We start from the raw sequence: 15,416 nt of genomic DNA, 5'->3' as shown, positions 1-15,416 counted from the left end.
CATTGCTTTGATTGGCAGGTGTTTACCGCAGTTCCCCTCCATGGCCTTGAGCAGGGCCGAGCTGGCTCCGGCCCTGGGCTTGTGTAGGGCCAGGGCAGTGCGTGGTGCCCCGGGGCCCGGCCCTCCCCGGCCCCGCTGCCTCAGTTTCCCCTTTCGCACCCCGCTGGTGTTGGCTGGGATGCTACAACCGGTGGGGGCGGTCACGGTGATGGCAGCGGTGACACCCACGTCCCCACCGTGCACCAGGGAGGGACCCAGCCCGTCCTGGGCCTGCGTCACCGCTGCCAAGGGCCGTGCCCAGCACCTGGCCCCGCACCCACGGCATCTCCGCTGCGGCCGGGCCCTGCAAGCACAACCGGTCCTGCCCGGGGCCTGGCTCCTCCCGGCCACGCGTGTCGGGGCCGCGGGCAGCCACCATCCCTGCCCCAGCCAGCAAGGGGGGTGCCGCGGCCCCTCTCTGCCTCGGTTTCCCCTCTGGGCGCTGTGGCCACTCAGTTACGGGGTGCCCAGGAGGCGAGGTGCCCGGCTGAGCATCACTAAAGCCAGCCGTGATCCCGGGTTTGCTCCCTGGGGAGCACCGTCCTCGCGCAGTGTCCCCACCCTGCAGCCAGCGCGTGCCCCCAGTGACCACACGGGGCCTGGGGCTGGTGGCAAGGCTGAGGCTGGCTGAGCTCATTGCATTGGTACCCAGGCAGCAAGGCTGAGGCCGGCTGAGCTCATCGCAGCGGTACGCGGAGCTTAGTGCCCGGCACACCCAGGGACGCCATCCCTGAGCCCCGCGGTGCCAAATGGGGGCTCCCTGGGGTGCAAGGGGGAGAAGGCTGTGGGGGCACGGCCTGGTGGGCTTTGGGACGCTGTGGCTCGGTGTGGCTTGGCACAGCTTGGCATGGCACGGCTCGGCTTGGTGTGGCACGGCTCGGCTCGGCACATTTTGGCTCAGTTTGGTTTGGTTTGGCTCCGCTCAGCCCCCCTTGCCCAGTCCCGGTACCCCCTGGCGCAGCCCCTCGGCACATCAAGGGTGCCAGGGGCGTGGCCAACGCAGAAGGGGCGTGGCCAATTGATCGGGCGTGGCCGCGAGGCGGGGGCGTGTCCGGGGGCGTGGCCGTATATAAGCGCGGGGGCGGCGGCGCGGGGCCGCAGTCGCGGCGGGGCCATGACCGGGCGGCAGGGCTGGTGCGCGGTGCTGGACGTGCGGCCCCACGGCCAGAGCCCGGTGAGCTCCGCCCGGGGCCCGGCCCCGCTGCCTCCTCGCGGTCCTGGGGGGTGGCGGGGAGGAGGTCCCGGGGGGGAGCTGCTCGGGGGGCGCCCTCGGGGCTCGCCCTGGGGCTGGGGGCAGCGTTGCCCGCCGGGGTGGGGGCTGCTCCCGGCCCCCGTCCTCGTGTCCCCGTCCTCGTGTCCTCGCCTGGCCGAAGCGCTGAGTTTTGGGAGGGCGGGCGGGTGGGCGAGCGGCCGCTGCAGGCTGGGCGATGGCATCGGGACCCCGCTGCCCCCCGGTGGGTCCGGGCTCCCCTCGCTCGGTCCCTCGGGGCTCTGCAGCTGCGGCTCCGGGGTCCCGCGGTGGAGCTCCGGCCGTCCCCATGGGGCTGCGGTGCGGGGCCAGCAGTGAACGTGCTCGGGCAATCGCTCCCTGGCTTGCTCGGCGGCCTCCTGTTTTCCCTTCCACCTCCTTCGCTCTTCCCCATTGCAGCCGGGCGGCTGCGGAAAGGCCAGGCCCAGGGTGGGGCAGCGACCCGCAGCCGGCCCCGTGCGCCCCGACCTCCCGGCGAGGCCGTGGGACCCCCCCGGCCGGCGGCGCTGAGCCGCTGGGTGCTCGGCCTGGGCCTCGGCGGGCTGCGGCCCCCCAAAACGCCGCCTCGACGGCTGCCGGGGCCGCGGCGTTTCGGGTGCCGGCAGCCGCCCGGCCGAGCCCTGCCGGGTGAGTCACCCCGAGTCTCCCCGGGAGAAGCCCTCATTCCCCGCAGCTTCCCTGGCCTTATAAGGAGCGATTGCAGAGTTGGGCTCGTTTAGCTAATGGGTTATTACGGTGATAACTGCCTCTGGAGCGCTGGGGCTCTGCAGCTGTTTGCTAATGATCCTCGGCGATACCCTCTGGGTCAGGTCAGGCCTGTTCCTGTTTAACAGTTGGGATGGACAGACAGACGGATGGACGGACGGACGGAGCGCTGTGCCCACGGTTGCAGAACGCCCTCGTTGGGACTGCTCCGACCCCTGGCTGGTGCTGCCCCCGCACCCAGCCTGGAGGCAGGAGGGCTGCCTGGCACCCTTGGGCGCTTCCCTCGAGCCCTGGTGGGGTTGGCCGGGCTCGACGGTGAAAAACACACCCAAAGATTTAAAATCGGCTTCACCTGAAAGCCAGCAGCCAGCCTAGCTGAGGTTGCTCGCCTTCATTTCCAGGGGATCAGCTCTTTTTTGGGCTTTTGGACCCAAAGCACGGGCAGAGAATTTTCGAGCGCCTTTTCTCAAAGGGTGCTGGCCTCGGAGTGCCGGGGCTGCAGCGGGAGCCTCGCTGAGCTCCCCACATCGCGGTGAATTCCCGAGGCTCGTGGTAAAAGCCGTGAGCCCGCGGTGCGGGGCGTGGGGCAGCCTCCTGTGCTGGACCTGCTGGGTTGGGGCGTGAAGGAAGCGGCTGCTCCGTGGGGTTGTGTTTTCTCCCCAAAAGTGAGGTGAGAGGCAGCCCGTCGCCTCCTGGGTGCTGTTGGGTTGCAAAACTTGCGTCCTCCCACAGAAAGTAACGGAGGGGGCCCAAAATCCGCTGTCCCCTCTGTTTTGGGGCCACGCGGAGCAGCTCGGGAGTTGTAAACAGGAGGCAGGGCTGATTTAATGATAGCCCAGAGGTGAAGGAGTGGGGCTGGCGCGGGGGAGTTCCCGCGGCTCCGCTCTTCCTGCTTGGAGCCCGATTCGGCACCGGGGGCGGGCGGGCGCCCGTGCTTCTGGGGGGCGCATGCCAGGGGGCTCAGGGCAGGGGGCTGCTCCCGGGAACCTCCTGGCACCGGTGGGATTGTGGCCAGGGGCTGCGGGGGGAGCCCCCTGCCTGGGTGCAGGTCGGGGGGGTTGGATGGAGCTCGGGGTCGCCGGGGCTCCTTTGAGCCTCCCCAGGGTGTGCGTGCTGCTGGGCTGGGCTTGGCGGAGCTGCGTAACGCCGTCGTGCCTCTGTGGGATCGGTGCCCCTAACGGAGGGGCTGGTGGTGCTTCCTGGCTGCTTCCTCCCTTAAAGGGGGGCTTTGTGCCTTGTGGCCCCTCTGCAGCTTTCCCAGAACACGTCGCCTCCTTTGTCTGGACTGGCCGTGGGGTCCTGCAGGGCTGTGTGGGGAGGGGTTTGCAGCAAACACCGTGCCGATGGGGCCAGGCTTCTCCCCAGGTGGTCGGCAGAGCCCCGCTCCAGCACCCGCCTCGCAGCTCGCCGCTGAAACCTCCCCTCCGTCCCCCCGGCGTGCACGGGAGAGGCCGGAGGCAGCCGGAGCCGTCCCCAGCCGGCATTTGCATGGTTCCCTTCCTGCTCGGGTGACCTTGGGTCTCGCGGCGCCGGCTGCTTCGCTCCCTGCTGCTTCGCTCCCTGCTTCGCTCCGTTCCTCGCCACGTCTGCTCGGTGTCGACCCGCAGACGGCTCCCTCGGGTTCTGGTGCCGGCTCCGGCTGGCTCTGACTGCGGGGCTGGCAATGGGCTTGCGCTCGCTGCTTATCGCCGCGCATCTGCCCCGGGAGCGCGATTCCCTCGCGGCGCTGGCAGCGTCCCACCCTCGCGTGGGCTTGGCGGGCCGGGGACGGCCGTGCTGGCGAGCGTGAGAGCCTCACGCTTGTAAACAAAGCTGCGAGCGGGACACGTGAAGAGACTACGACACGTTCCCCGTGGCTCCGAGGCGCTGAGCCGGCGGCCCATGCCGGGGCTGGCTGCTGCGTGGCTGCGCGCCGAGCCCTCTGCCCTGAGATCCCCCCATAGGAGCGGGACGGCGGCGAGGGAGGCTCCATCCCATGCGCTTGGTGCAGCACAGTGGGGAGCGGGGGGTGCTCTGCGTGCTGGTGCTGCCGTGAAGCTGGGGGCACCTCGCGGACCTCGCCAGCAAAATGAGCGTTGTGGGTGTGTGCCCCACATTGAGCTCTTCCAGCACTTTTCTGCCCCTTTCTAACATCTTGGCTCCTGCCTAGGAAAATGTCCCCCGGAGTGGATGTTGCAGGCAAGGCAGGGGGTGCTCGCAGAGCCCAAGTGCTTTTTTTTTTGTTGGGCTTTGGCCTTGCCGGGGGAATGAGGGGCTCCAGCGGGGAGCTCGGCTCCAGCAGCGATCTGCAGGAGGGCTCCTCGTCTCCAGGGAGCAGAGCTAGTGAGAGCAGTGTACACACAATGTTTTGGAAACAAACAGATGGCTTGTCGAGACTTGGACGGCGAAGGCAGCGCTTGAAAGCCGGGCGGCAGAAATGCCTTGACGCTGCTCTGCAGGGCAGGAGGCTGACGTGGCCAGGTGTGGCGAGGGGCGGGCGCCCGTGGCTGCGCGGGCACCGAGCTGGGCTCCGCGATGCCTGCGTCACCGCCGCCGAGCAGCTCCTGTTTTCGGGGCTGCCTTCAGCGAGCAGCATGAGCGACGGCTGCCCGGGAGCCAGCGAGGTCAGTCCAGGGGGGGTTCTGTGCTGCGCCGTGAGCGCCCGAGGCCGAAATGGGGCGTTTTGGGTGCCTTCATGCTGCTTGAAGGCTGTTTGTGTGCTCTGGCTCTCTGGCCATCTCCAGCCTTGTGCTGGACGTCGCTGAAACATCCCCTGTTTGGGTAGGAAGGGTTTGGGTGAGGAGTTGGTGGAGCAACGAAGGCGAACCTGGTCCTTGCGCGGGTGCTGGTGCCGACGAGTTTCCACGCAGCTGGAGCCGTGGTTTGGGGCGCTGCTGCTGCTCCTGAAGGGCTCGGCTGGCAGGGAAGGGGCAGAGCTCTGGTGGTCGGCACGTGTCGGGGCTGTCTCGGGAGGGCAGGGAGAGGAGGAGTGCCTGCGGGTGCCCGAGCTGGGAGCAGCTGCTTTTGCCCTTCTCTGGGGCTGCCACTGAATGTCACCAAGGTCCCCAACGTGACCGGTAATGGCCGTGACTCCTCGCGTTAAAATGAGTCCAGCAATTGCTTCTGCAGCCCGCCTGCATTACCTCAGCCTTGGCTGGGCTACGGCTCCTCCAAGCCTTGATGGATTTGATAAATGCAGTCGTTGTGTGCTAACTCTTACTCATTTTAATCCGGGTGTTGTTTCGTAGGCTGCAGCCTGAACCCACGGGGGAGGCAGCGTGCTCCTTGCCTCTGCAGCGATGCTGAGCTGGCTTGCAGAAACGCACCAGCCCGGCACCTGCTGCCGCGGGACCGGAGCTGGATGTGGGCAACTTTCAGGAGTTCAAAGCTAAAAGCTAAAACCTGCCTCTTGTTTCAGGAGAGCGTGAAGGTGCTGAGGCTGACGCTGCCGAATGACCTGCCAGGGGACAGGCAGGTGAAGCAGAAGGTGCGTTCCCCACGCGGGTCCTGGCTTCGTGCACTGTTGGCGCTGGCCACGGGCTCTGTGTCTCGCTGCCCGGTGCCTTTGTGTGTGGGAGCTCCCAGGTGGAGCCTCCCTGGTGCTGGAAACGTGAGCTCAGGAGCTGATGCAGGGAGGGGGCAGACGTTTCGGGGAGGCTGAGCCGGGAAGCTCCTCTCCAAAACTTTGTTTGAAGATTCGGTGCGGGTTCCCTGAGCCGTGCTCGGTGCTGCTCGTTCCTCTGCTGAAGTGCACGATGCTGATCTGACTGGAGCTGGGGGAGCTGTGCCAGCCAGTCCCGTCTCAGTCCCTGCTCTTTCTGTGTCCTGCAGCCCGTGGGGAAAGCCTTCGCCATGGTGGCCAACAGGTCGAGCAACGGTCACTCGCTGGCGTCTGAGTGCATCAAGTCCAATGACGGCGATGAGGAGATCATTAAGGTACGGTCCCAGCTCACTGCTGCTGCTGCCTTTGTGTTTCCTGACCAGTGGGACTGAGAACAGGGCTTCGTCTGGAGCTCCCCGTGCAGGCACAGAGCGCTCCCCGAGCTGGGGCTCGCTTCTGCTCGGGGGGCACTGGGGACACAGCGAGGAGCTGGGGTGGCTGCAAGCTGGGGGCTGTGCGAGGAGGTGGGGAGGAGGCAGCAGCCCCCAGGCGAAGCCAAGGGAGGCGAAGGGGGAGCCCGCTGAGTGCATCCAGGGGGTCCCAGTCTCCAAGGAGCTGGGCTTGGGCTGCCCTCACTGGGCTACCAGCACGCGGGGTGGGCGAGCCAGCGGCCGTGCCGGTGCCAAGGTCTCTCCTTCGCCCAGGTTTATCTCAAGGCGAGGGCCGAGGGCGGTGTGAACCACGAGGAGCACGTCAGCCAGCTGAAAAGCGAAGTTCGATACATCCAAGAGGTAGCTACGTCTGCGGGGGGCTGGTGGCGGGGGGCTGCACACTCTGCTTGCGGGGCGCACGGCAGCAAGCTGGCAGCGGGGCTGAACCCTCCGGTCTGCTGACGTGCCTGTACAGGGCAGCAGTCTAATCAAGCGCCATAAATTAATTCAGCCTGACTAATTGCTCTGCTATATGGACTGAATTTGAAGAGAATTGCGTGATGACTTTCCCCCAAGGCTGTCCCCTGCATGCCTGGGTGCGGCGCAACCGGAGCCTCTTGTTAAAAGGCAGTTTCTTTGGTATGTCTCATCTCCCAAAGTAAACTGGATGGTGAGGCTCCGGGACGATTAACCCTTCCCTCTGCTCCTGGTGGGGATGTGACTTCTGGGGAGGTGGAGAGAGCTGCTTGCAGGACATGGAAGCGGTTGCATGCGTGTTCTGGTCTGGGCAGCTTGACTTGGCCAAAATAAAAAAAAAATGGGGGGAAAAGAAATTTGGGTTTGCTCTCCTGGAGGAATCTCTGTGCTGGGTGCTGGCCCCAGGGAGAGCGAGGGCAGATCTGGTAGGGCAGCCTCCAGCTCTCCCACGTCATCCTTCTGACTCCTCTGCCAGAACGCATGTTTTCCCCCCGAAAGCAGCCAGACCTTGGTGCTGCCTCCTGTCTGCAGCGCAGCCTCGCTCCGGCGCTGGAGCCTCCCCAGGGCCGTGGCGCGCCGGGGGCGTTAGTCACCCAGCCCTTATCTCTCAGCCGCCTGGATGCTGCAGTTTTGTGTGATCCTTCCCCCTTCTGGGGCTTCGGCTTCAGCTGTTCTGATCTGAGCTTTCCCGTAGCTCCCCAGGTCAGGTTTCGGAAGGCCTCGCGGCAGCTGCCGAGCGTGGCTTTGGCCGCAGAGGCTGCCTGCAGCCCTGTCAGAATAGCTGAAGCAGCTTAACCGTGCAGAACGACCTAATCCTGCATGTGAAAAGCAGGGAATGAGCTAAACCAGTCAGTGGTGGTGGTGGTACCGGCCTGTCCGCGCTCCTCGGGGGGTCGAGGAGGGCCCCCCAGGACGGCTGGACGCAGTGGCAGCAGCTCGGGGCCGTGGGTGCTCCTCGGGAGCTGCTCCTGCCTCCTGTCCCGTCCTGCCGCTGCCAGTCCCAGGCAAAACGCTTTGCCCCGATGCCTCCGGCCTCTAAAACCCAGCGGCGTTACCGGGGCAGGGCTGCGAAGCTGGGAGCTTTTCTTTGAAAAGGGCCAGAGCCACAGCCCCGAAGCGCTTGCTGCAGCTGGGGTGAAAGCCCGTAAATCATTCCTCTGGCTCACTTTCCCTGACTAATTTGGGGAGCTGCAAGTCAAGACCACACTTGTCTGAGCCCTGCAGGGTGGCAGAGAGCGCTGGGAACAGCAAGGGGCTCCTTGGCACCTCATAGGTGAAATCGATGATTAATGAACGAAAAATCTGCAGCGCCTCCAGGTTGTTGCCTTTCTTTTTTTTTTTTTTTTTGCCTGTGATTGTGTGAGAAAGCTGCCTGGTGAGGACGGTGCCAGCACTGCTTGCAGGCAGAACTCGTGGCACCCACGGGTGCCAGGGGCAGGTTGGTAGAGAAGCACTCGATGGCCTATTGGCACCGGGCGTCCTCGCGGCCCCCGCGCCCCCGTTTGGTGTCTGTTGGGCTGCGTGACTCTGTCGGTGCAGATCGAGCTAAATTGACTTGCCTTTGCCAGGCTAGAAGTTCTTTGAAGAAGCTGCGGGAAGACTTAAGTAGTAAACTTGAGAACAGACAAGGAGATAAACAGCATGCACAGGTAACGGGAGCGTGTCTTGGGCGTTAAATGGCACTCACTTTAAAAAAAATAAATCACCTTTGGGTCCAGAAAATGATAAAAGGGGCCTTAAAGATCGTGGTGCTTGTGGCAAGTGAAAGCCCCGTTGGTCCCACGTAGAGGTGAAATGAGAAACCTGCACAAGTGTGCGACGAGGAGTCAGTAAGCAAACTGTTGGCTGGCCAAACGCACCCTCGCATGTTTGTTGGCAAGAATCGGGGCCTGGAGCGGCTGCGGTGCCCAGAGCTGGCTCTGCATGCGGGCGCGGGTGGCGGTGTCGGGAGGCGTCATGCCCGTCGGTGTCACCTTGTCCCGTGCAGGTGGTGCTGGAGAAGCAGAACGGGAGCTGGCTGCACCCCGAGAGTCCCCGCTCCAACTCCTGGGAGGACCAGGTACGTGGCCAGGGAGAGACGTCAGCTCTTGGAAAGAAATCCCGGTTTGATTTTGAGGTCTTCCTCCTGGCGGGTAGCTCTGAGCCTGGTCAGCACACAGTCAGACCTTTCTGCCTCATCTCTCACAGCAAAGCCCAGCACTGGGCTTTTACTGGTGTCAGACCAGGCACTGAGCGCAGCCCAGAGAAATAGGAATGTGCACAGTGGGCTTTTACAGCTGCACACACACAGGCCTTTTAGAGGAAGGGTTAATGAAGATCTGAGGTCTGTGAATACTTCCTCAGCTCTCCGTCCTTCCCCCGGCTGGAGCAGGCTGCCTGGGAGCCAAACGCTGCCAGGGGCGTTCCAGGGGCCGGGATTTCAGGATGGGTCACTGGGGACTTGGTTCACGCCGTCGGGTTTCAGGTTGCCCAAGTGCGGATCAGGATGGCATCCCGAAAACAGGGATTGGAAGGCGACCAGGTGATAGCGTGTGCGTTATCTGAGGGCTGGAAGCTGTCGCTGGGGTGTGGGAGGTGAGGACAGGAGTGCCTCGTGTTGTTCAGGTGGAGGGTTGATGTTGCAGGCTTTGTAACCAACAGCACTGCCCACAGAGGGGTGGAGGGCTCCTCTGGTAACTCCTCGCTGCTGATCCTTCCCTGTCACCGTCTGCAGGAGGAGGATTATTTGGGAGACGACGTGGAGAAGATCCGACAGACGGCGAAGAGGCTGTTCACAAAGCTGCAGGAGGCTGAGAAGCGCCATCAGTTGGAGAAGAAGGACCTTGAGGTGAGTGTGCTGTGCGCTTCCCTGTTGGAAAAGTGTGATTTTAGTTCATTTCTCATAGAATCAGTAAGGTTGGAAAAGCCCTCCAAGCTCACCTGGTCCAACCATCCCCCTCCCACCGATGTCACCCACTGAACCCTGTCCCCAAGCACCACGTCCAACCTTTCCTTGAACACCCCCAGGGATGGTGACTCCACCACCTCCCTGGGCAACCCGTCCCAACGCCTGACTGCTCTGTCTGAGCAGAAATGTCTCCTCATTTCCAACCTATTTTTGGAAGCCTGAGTCGTTGCACGGGCTCTCAAGCTTCTGCTGTGCACAGCTCTCCCCTTCACCGCAGAGTCCCGGCTCCGCGTTGCTGTGTCCTGGCTCCTGCCTGTGGTCGTTTTTGCTCTGCAAACCCGCAGTAGCCCCCAGGGAGGAGCAGCACGGCCTCCTGCAGCATGCCCCCTGCGCTTTGGGAAGGGTTGTGGCCTGTCCCCAGGCAGCTGTGAGACGAAACCACCGGGGCACGCAGGGCCGTGTCGGCGCTGACAGCAGCTCCCTGCCACGCGGTGCTGACGAAGCCGCGGCGTTGGCTTCCCTCGCTTCCTGGGCGCTGCTGATTAATGCTCCCCTCGGTTTGTTTTCCGCTGCCTGCACGGGCAGGGCCGCGCGTGCCGGTGGGAGAGGTGACGTCCCGCTTGCGTCCCGTCCCGCAGACCAAACTGGTCCCAGGCCGCCTGGGGGCCTTCCTGCCGCGGGCCGGGCACGGCGTCCTCCGGGGAAGGGGCTGAGCGGTGACCGCTTCCTCCGGCACGGGGCCGGCCGCCCGCTGAGGTGGCGCTTGCCCCGAGCACCTCCGTCCCCGTGCGCAGGAAGCGGCGTGTTTGTGGCAGCGCCGTGAGGGCTCGCTTGGTGTTGGTCAGCTGTGGGGCTGGATGGAGGCGTGGGAGATGCCTGGGGCGGTGTTTAGGTCCCAATTTGCTTGGTCTGAGCCTGCTCCCGGCCGTCGTGGGGACTCACAGGGTGCCCCCATCCCCTCTCTGCCCCTGAGCCTTTGATGCTTGCGTGAGGCTGGCTCCCGAGGTCCCTGTGCCGTTGATGTGTGGCTCCCGAGGTCGGTTCCGCAGGCAGGTGTCCCAGGAGCAGCCTGCGAACAGCCCCAGAACACGCACGGCTGAGCACGGACGTGGGTTTGTGTCTGAGGTCCCTTTATTGCTCCAGCGTTGAGGCGCTCGCTCCTTTGAAGTGCTTTGAAGCCGGGGAGCTTTCTAAAGAACCTTTTCTCTCTGAAGCACGTCGGGCTGCGTGCTGAGACGCCCGGCTGCCTTCAGCAAAATCTGCCTGCCGCGGCTTCAAGCAGCTTCAAAACGCAGGGGGAGGAGGGCCGGGGTGCTTCGCCCACCTGCGTGCACCAGGGTTGATGACAAAGGGGTCTCTGTCTCGTTTGCAGAGGGCGGCCTCGCAGTACCAGGAGGAAGCCGAGCGAACAAGCTCTGCCCTGCGGAGAGCGGAGAAGAGCGTGCTGGAGAAGGAGCTGCAGGTGGACGAGCTGCAGCGGCTGCTGGCAGGGATGGAGAAGGTACTGACCCCACGGCTGTGCCGGGGGAAGGGGGAGCCCCGTGGTGCCGAGGCCGGCAGAGCTCCCCGCAGACCTGCTGGGGAACAGATCCCACGGGAGATGTGTCCTGGGCTTGGACCTGCTGCGTGGAGAGCTTCCCTTCCCAACCGGGCTTTACCCAGAAGCCTCTGACGAAGCGGTTGTGGACAGATAAATTTGACCGCTCCTGTTTTAGGCTTGCGGTTCCCAGGTCTAGAAGATCTGGTTGGTCTGTGCAGAGTCTGTCTTCTGGGTATCCTAGAGACGAGCGTGCAGTCTAGACAGCTGCCCGGTTCTTCTTCTCGTGGGGGCATTAACCCAACCTTCAGCCTGGATTTCTTTTCCAGCTGTGGGCTGCTCCTAATAACATGAAACATAACTAACATTAAATAACATTAAACTCGTGAACGTAAGCGTGGCACGAGCACGAAGCGATCTGGGGCACGTCCCCTGGCCCAAAAGCAGGGGAGGAGAAGGCTTTGTGCCCTCCTGCAGCGTGGGGGAGAAGGACAGGGACTCCTGCTGCTGGTCACCCTGTGGCTGCCCCTGTCCGTCCTGCAGGCTCAGCAGCGAGGCTGCCTGGGGGCTGTGGGGCTGTGGGGCTGTGCAGCTCCCCACTCTCTATCAGCTCGGTGAGGGAGGCCGAAGAGCAGCGTTGCGACTCGTTCCCCCGCGTGTAACTCGGCCTCTCGCTCTGCCGCAGGAGCACAGGGGCTTGCTGCTGAAGATGAAAGAAGGCGAAGCGGAGCTGGCGAGGCTGAGAAGCGCGGAAGGCGACAGACTCGCCGAACAAGACCGGTGAGGCTCGGCCTCCGCTGGGGCTGCCAGCTCCGGAGCAAGCCCACGCCGCTGGGTCGGGGTGTCAGCTCGCTGGGGCATGACTGCACATTCCTGCGAAGGGCGTGCTCGCGCTCTGGCTTGCAAAACAGCTCCCTGCTCCCCGGCGCTGACTAATCTCCAAACGCCTCCCGCAGCCCTGCTGGGCGCTGGAGCCGCGCTGCCCTGGGACCTCTAGCGGCCGCGGCTCTCCCCTCGGTGTTGGGTTTGCTCGGCCCGGCCGGCTCCCTGTGCTCCGGGGGTTAATTGGCGAGGAGATGTTTCTGGAAGGCCTCGTTTGTGGCCTGGCTCTTCCTGATGTTCCTGTGTCCCCGCAGCGTGTTGTCGGGAGTCTTTGTGGCTCCTGCTTGAATTGGTTTTGTCTCTGCCTCTCCTTACCTCGTCTGGCCGAAATATTTTAGCACCCGTGTTGCTGTAGGGGAAGCCTGGCTGCTGAAAGCTGCTCTGGGTGCAGCTGAGCGAGTGCTGCCCTTCTGGGAAGCCGTCTGACGGCTCCTGGACTCCCCCTTTGTGCTTTCCCAGGTCGGCCAAGCTGGAGAAGGAGGTGGCCATGCTGCGGGAGAAGATCCACCACCTGGACGACATGCTGAAGAGCCAGCAGCGCAAGGTCCGCCAGATGATCGAGCAGGTGAGAGGAGCGGGACGGGACGGAGGAGACAGCTCACGGGGTTTAAAAACAAAGAACAGAACTCTTCAGCTGCTTGGAAGCAAATAATTGCTGGTTTGTGAGGCTGATTCCCTCGGCAAACCAGAGGGGGCCAGGTTCAAAGGCGGCCCAGAGCCCTGTCCAGCTGCCCCGGAGCAGGGACAGACCCTGGGGTGAGAGCCCAAGGACTGCAGCGCGAGCGGTGGCGGTGCAGGCGCCCGGGAAGGGTAATAAAAGGGCTCAGTGTTCCCAGTTTGGCCTGCTGAAAGAGTTAAGTCTCACTGTGTAAGCGGAGGCTCTTTCACCTAGGGCTTAATTCTCAGACTTAATTTGAAGCTTTTTTTTATTTTATTTTTTTTTTTTTTTATGCAGACCTTGGAGTTAATGTTGTGGGTGTTTGCAGGCAGGACGGCTGGCTGAGCTGCCCTCCTTCCTCAGCACTGCTCTAGCCCAGGCGTATGTGAAAGGGATTTTTAGCAACTGCAAACGTTCTTTTTTTCAGCTCCAGAACTCCAAAACAGTGATTCAGGCCAAAGATGCTGTGATCCAGGAGCTCAAGGAGAAGGTCGCTTACTTGGAGGCTGAGGTGTGTCCTAGCAGGGCTTTTTTTTTTGCCTTGGAAAACGTGCCCCATGTGGCCCCAAGGGCTGTGCTGGTTCTTGAGGCTGGTGTGGGGGCTCCCAGTGAAGCCGGGGCTGCTGGAGCAGCCGTGAGCTCCAAGGGAGTCCAAAATAATCTCAGCAAGCACGTTTCTCTGGCAGCTAAACCCTTCTTGCCTACAAAGCTGCAGTTGACTGCATGCGTGTCAGAAATTAAAATTGCATTCCTGCCTCTGGGATTGTAGCAAGTGTCAAACTTCTCTCCTTTTTTGGATAAAAACTGAGCCTGCGTTAGCAGTTCTAGCATTTTCTTCCCTCCTTGGTGACTTACTTCACTAAGCTCTGCATGGGGACAGTGTGCGAGCAAAGCCCGTGGTGAACCCAGGCAGAGAGCGGGTCCGGCTGCCTGTACCAGCTGGAGAGATGGCACGGGTGGGCTTCCACATTCTCCGGTCCTACACAGCTCCCCTGGCCCCCCTTTGTAGGGCTGGGTTTCATCTCCCGTGGGAAAACCTTCCCCAGTGTGAGAGAAAGTGGAGCGGTGCTGCCCAGCAGGTGGTTGGTGTCCCAGCTGCCCTTCGCTAACCGTCCCTCCCGTCCCTTGCAGAACCTGGAGATGCACGACCGCATAGAGCACCTGATTGAGAAGCAAGTGAGTCGGGGCGGCCACAGCTCCAGGGCGCGCTCCAAGTCGGAGTACGTGAGCAGGTAGGCACGGGGCACGGGGCCTGTTGGGCTGCTCGGTGGCTTTATTGCAGCTCCGTGTGCCTTGTGGAGATGGCGCTGGGCTTGGGGCTGCTGCCTGGGTGGCAGCATGTTGTGCTGTGTCTGCTGGCAGGGGGATCTCCTGCCCAGTGCTGCTCCCTCAGGGGAGTGCCAGGAACACAGGGCCCTCCCGTGGAGCAGAGGAATATTCGAGGAGCAGTGCTGGGACAGGAGCAGCCCCCCAGGTTTCTCCCAGGCACCATCCAGTTCCACCAGGCTGAACAAATCCTTTCTCTCTTGCAGCAAAAGGCTGTCGGGCCCCAAGCCGCTGCCTCTCATCCGAGTGGTGGAAACATGAGTTTCGAGGGCCAGAGCGAGCTGAAGACTCTCCCCTTGTTATCCTTGACCGGACTTCCCTGCTTGACTGCCGTTTTCTGGCCTCTGTGCTCAGTCTGCCCTGGACCCGCCAGCAGAGGGCTGTGCCCCGGAGCACCGCGGCACCCGAGGACAGACACAGCCGGGGCGGTGCTGGCAGAGGAGGGAGATCTACGAGGTGTCCACGCTGCTGTCCCACGGGGTCCCACAGCCACGTGGAGGCCGGTCTGGAGGCTGGCTTGGCTAGGGAGGCCGGGGCCAGCTGGCCCCGTGGTGGATGAGGTGGCTCCCTGGCTGGAGAGCCAGGCTCGCTTTCCCTGCCCCGTCCTGGGTTTGCTGGGGCTGCTCCGTGAGCAGCCGTGGCTTCTGAAGGGTCTTGTCCAAACAGCGCCGCCTCTTCAGATTGCAGCTTGCCACCGTGGACTTGGTGTTCAATCTGTTTTTAAGAAACAAAGCAAAGATTCACTCTCACAAAGAAGAAGAAAGAAATCCTCCTGAAACAGGACTCCTTCCTACAAAACAAGCCCCATGCGTGACCAGTTGGGAGCCTCCACCTCTGACCTCCAGCACATCTGGCTGCTCCGGACTTGGCAAAGGTTCGTGTGGCCGAAGTCACCGTACCGACATGCTTCTCCCAGTCCCTCTCTCAAGAGTGTAGAGAAATCGTGCCCCACGTACATCTAGCGTTTAAACCCAGAGGCGGCTTGGTTTGTCCCTGTATTTATTTCAATAAATTATTGGTGTCTTCCAAGGATGTGGTGACAGGCACGATTGCTGCTGTCCAGCTCCAGGGGAGCGTGTTTGAGGACTGCCTGTCCCACGTTTGAACTGGAAAATACCAAACCAGCTTCCTCGGGGCTTGCCTGGTGCTGCCTTCGTAAAGGAGTCGGGCAATCGAGAGGAGCGCTGCCGGCGTCTGTGCTGAGCGTGGCCGTGAGCCGTGTGTTGTGCGCGCACCTCACAATACAGAACCGTGCCTTATCTGTCAGACCGTGCTCCGTTCAATAGATGTTACCAGAGAAATGGCCTGGGCTGTGCTGTGGAGATGTTTGGGGCTCGGGGGGGGCTCTGTGTGCTATAGGTGACGCTGTGTGCCTTGGTTTTATTTATTTTCCCTTTCTTCTTGCTGCTTGCCCTACCCCCCTACCTTTCCCCTGCTCCTTCCCTCCCTGACCCAAGCTGTGCCCGCTGCCTGCAGCCCTCCCCTCTCCCCCTGCGTCCCCAGGGGCTGCAGGGGGCACCCCAGGAGCCTGCCCTGGGGCCTGGGGGGGGTTTTGGGGCCGTGTCCCCCCGGGGCTGCCCCCCCTGGGGCTCTTGGCCCCGCCGCCCTCGGGCGCTGCCGCCTGGGCCAGGCCCGGGACCTTCCA

General features: G+C 63.0%; 1 protein-coding gene across 1 annotated transcript; it reads left to right on the top strand.

Annotated features, from left to right (window-relative positions):
* The first annotated feature begins 886 nt into the window (after positions 1-886).
* Positions 887-15,058, top strand: TUFT1 (tuftelin 1). The gene is made up of 13 exons (XM_032204339.1): positions 887-1,213; positions 5,391-5,459; positions 5,804-5,908; positions 6,278-6,364; positions 8,050-8,130; positions 8,469-8,540; positions 9,195-9,308; positions 10,741-10,869; positions 11,591-11,685; positions 12,247-12,352; positions 12,873-12,956; positions 13,577-13,677; positions 13,978-15,058. The coding sequence occupies exons 1-13, from the start codon at positions 887-889 to the stop codon at positions 14,030-14,032; spliced, it is 1,425 nt and encodes a 474-aa protein (XP_032060230.1). The 3' UTR covers positions 14,033-15,058.
* Positions 15,059-15,416: the final 358 nt, after the last annotated feature.

This window comes from Aythya fuligula, chromosome 28 (genome assembly GCF_009819795.1).
Source record: "Aythya fuligula isolate bAytFul2 chromosome 28, bAytFul2.pri, whole genome shotgun sequence".
In the NCBI taxonomy this organism is placed as follows: Eukaryota; Metazoa; Chordata; class Aves; order Anseriformes; family Anatidae; genus Aythya; species Aythya fuligula.
Note: the sequence above shows the minus strand (reverse complement) of the source record. Positions and strands in the feature narration are given on the sequence as shown.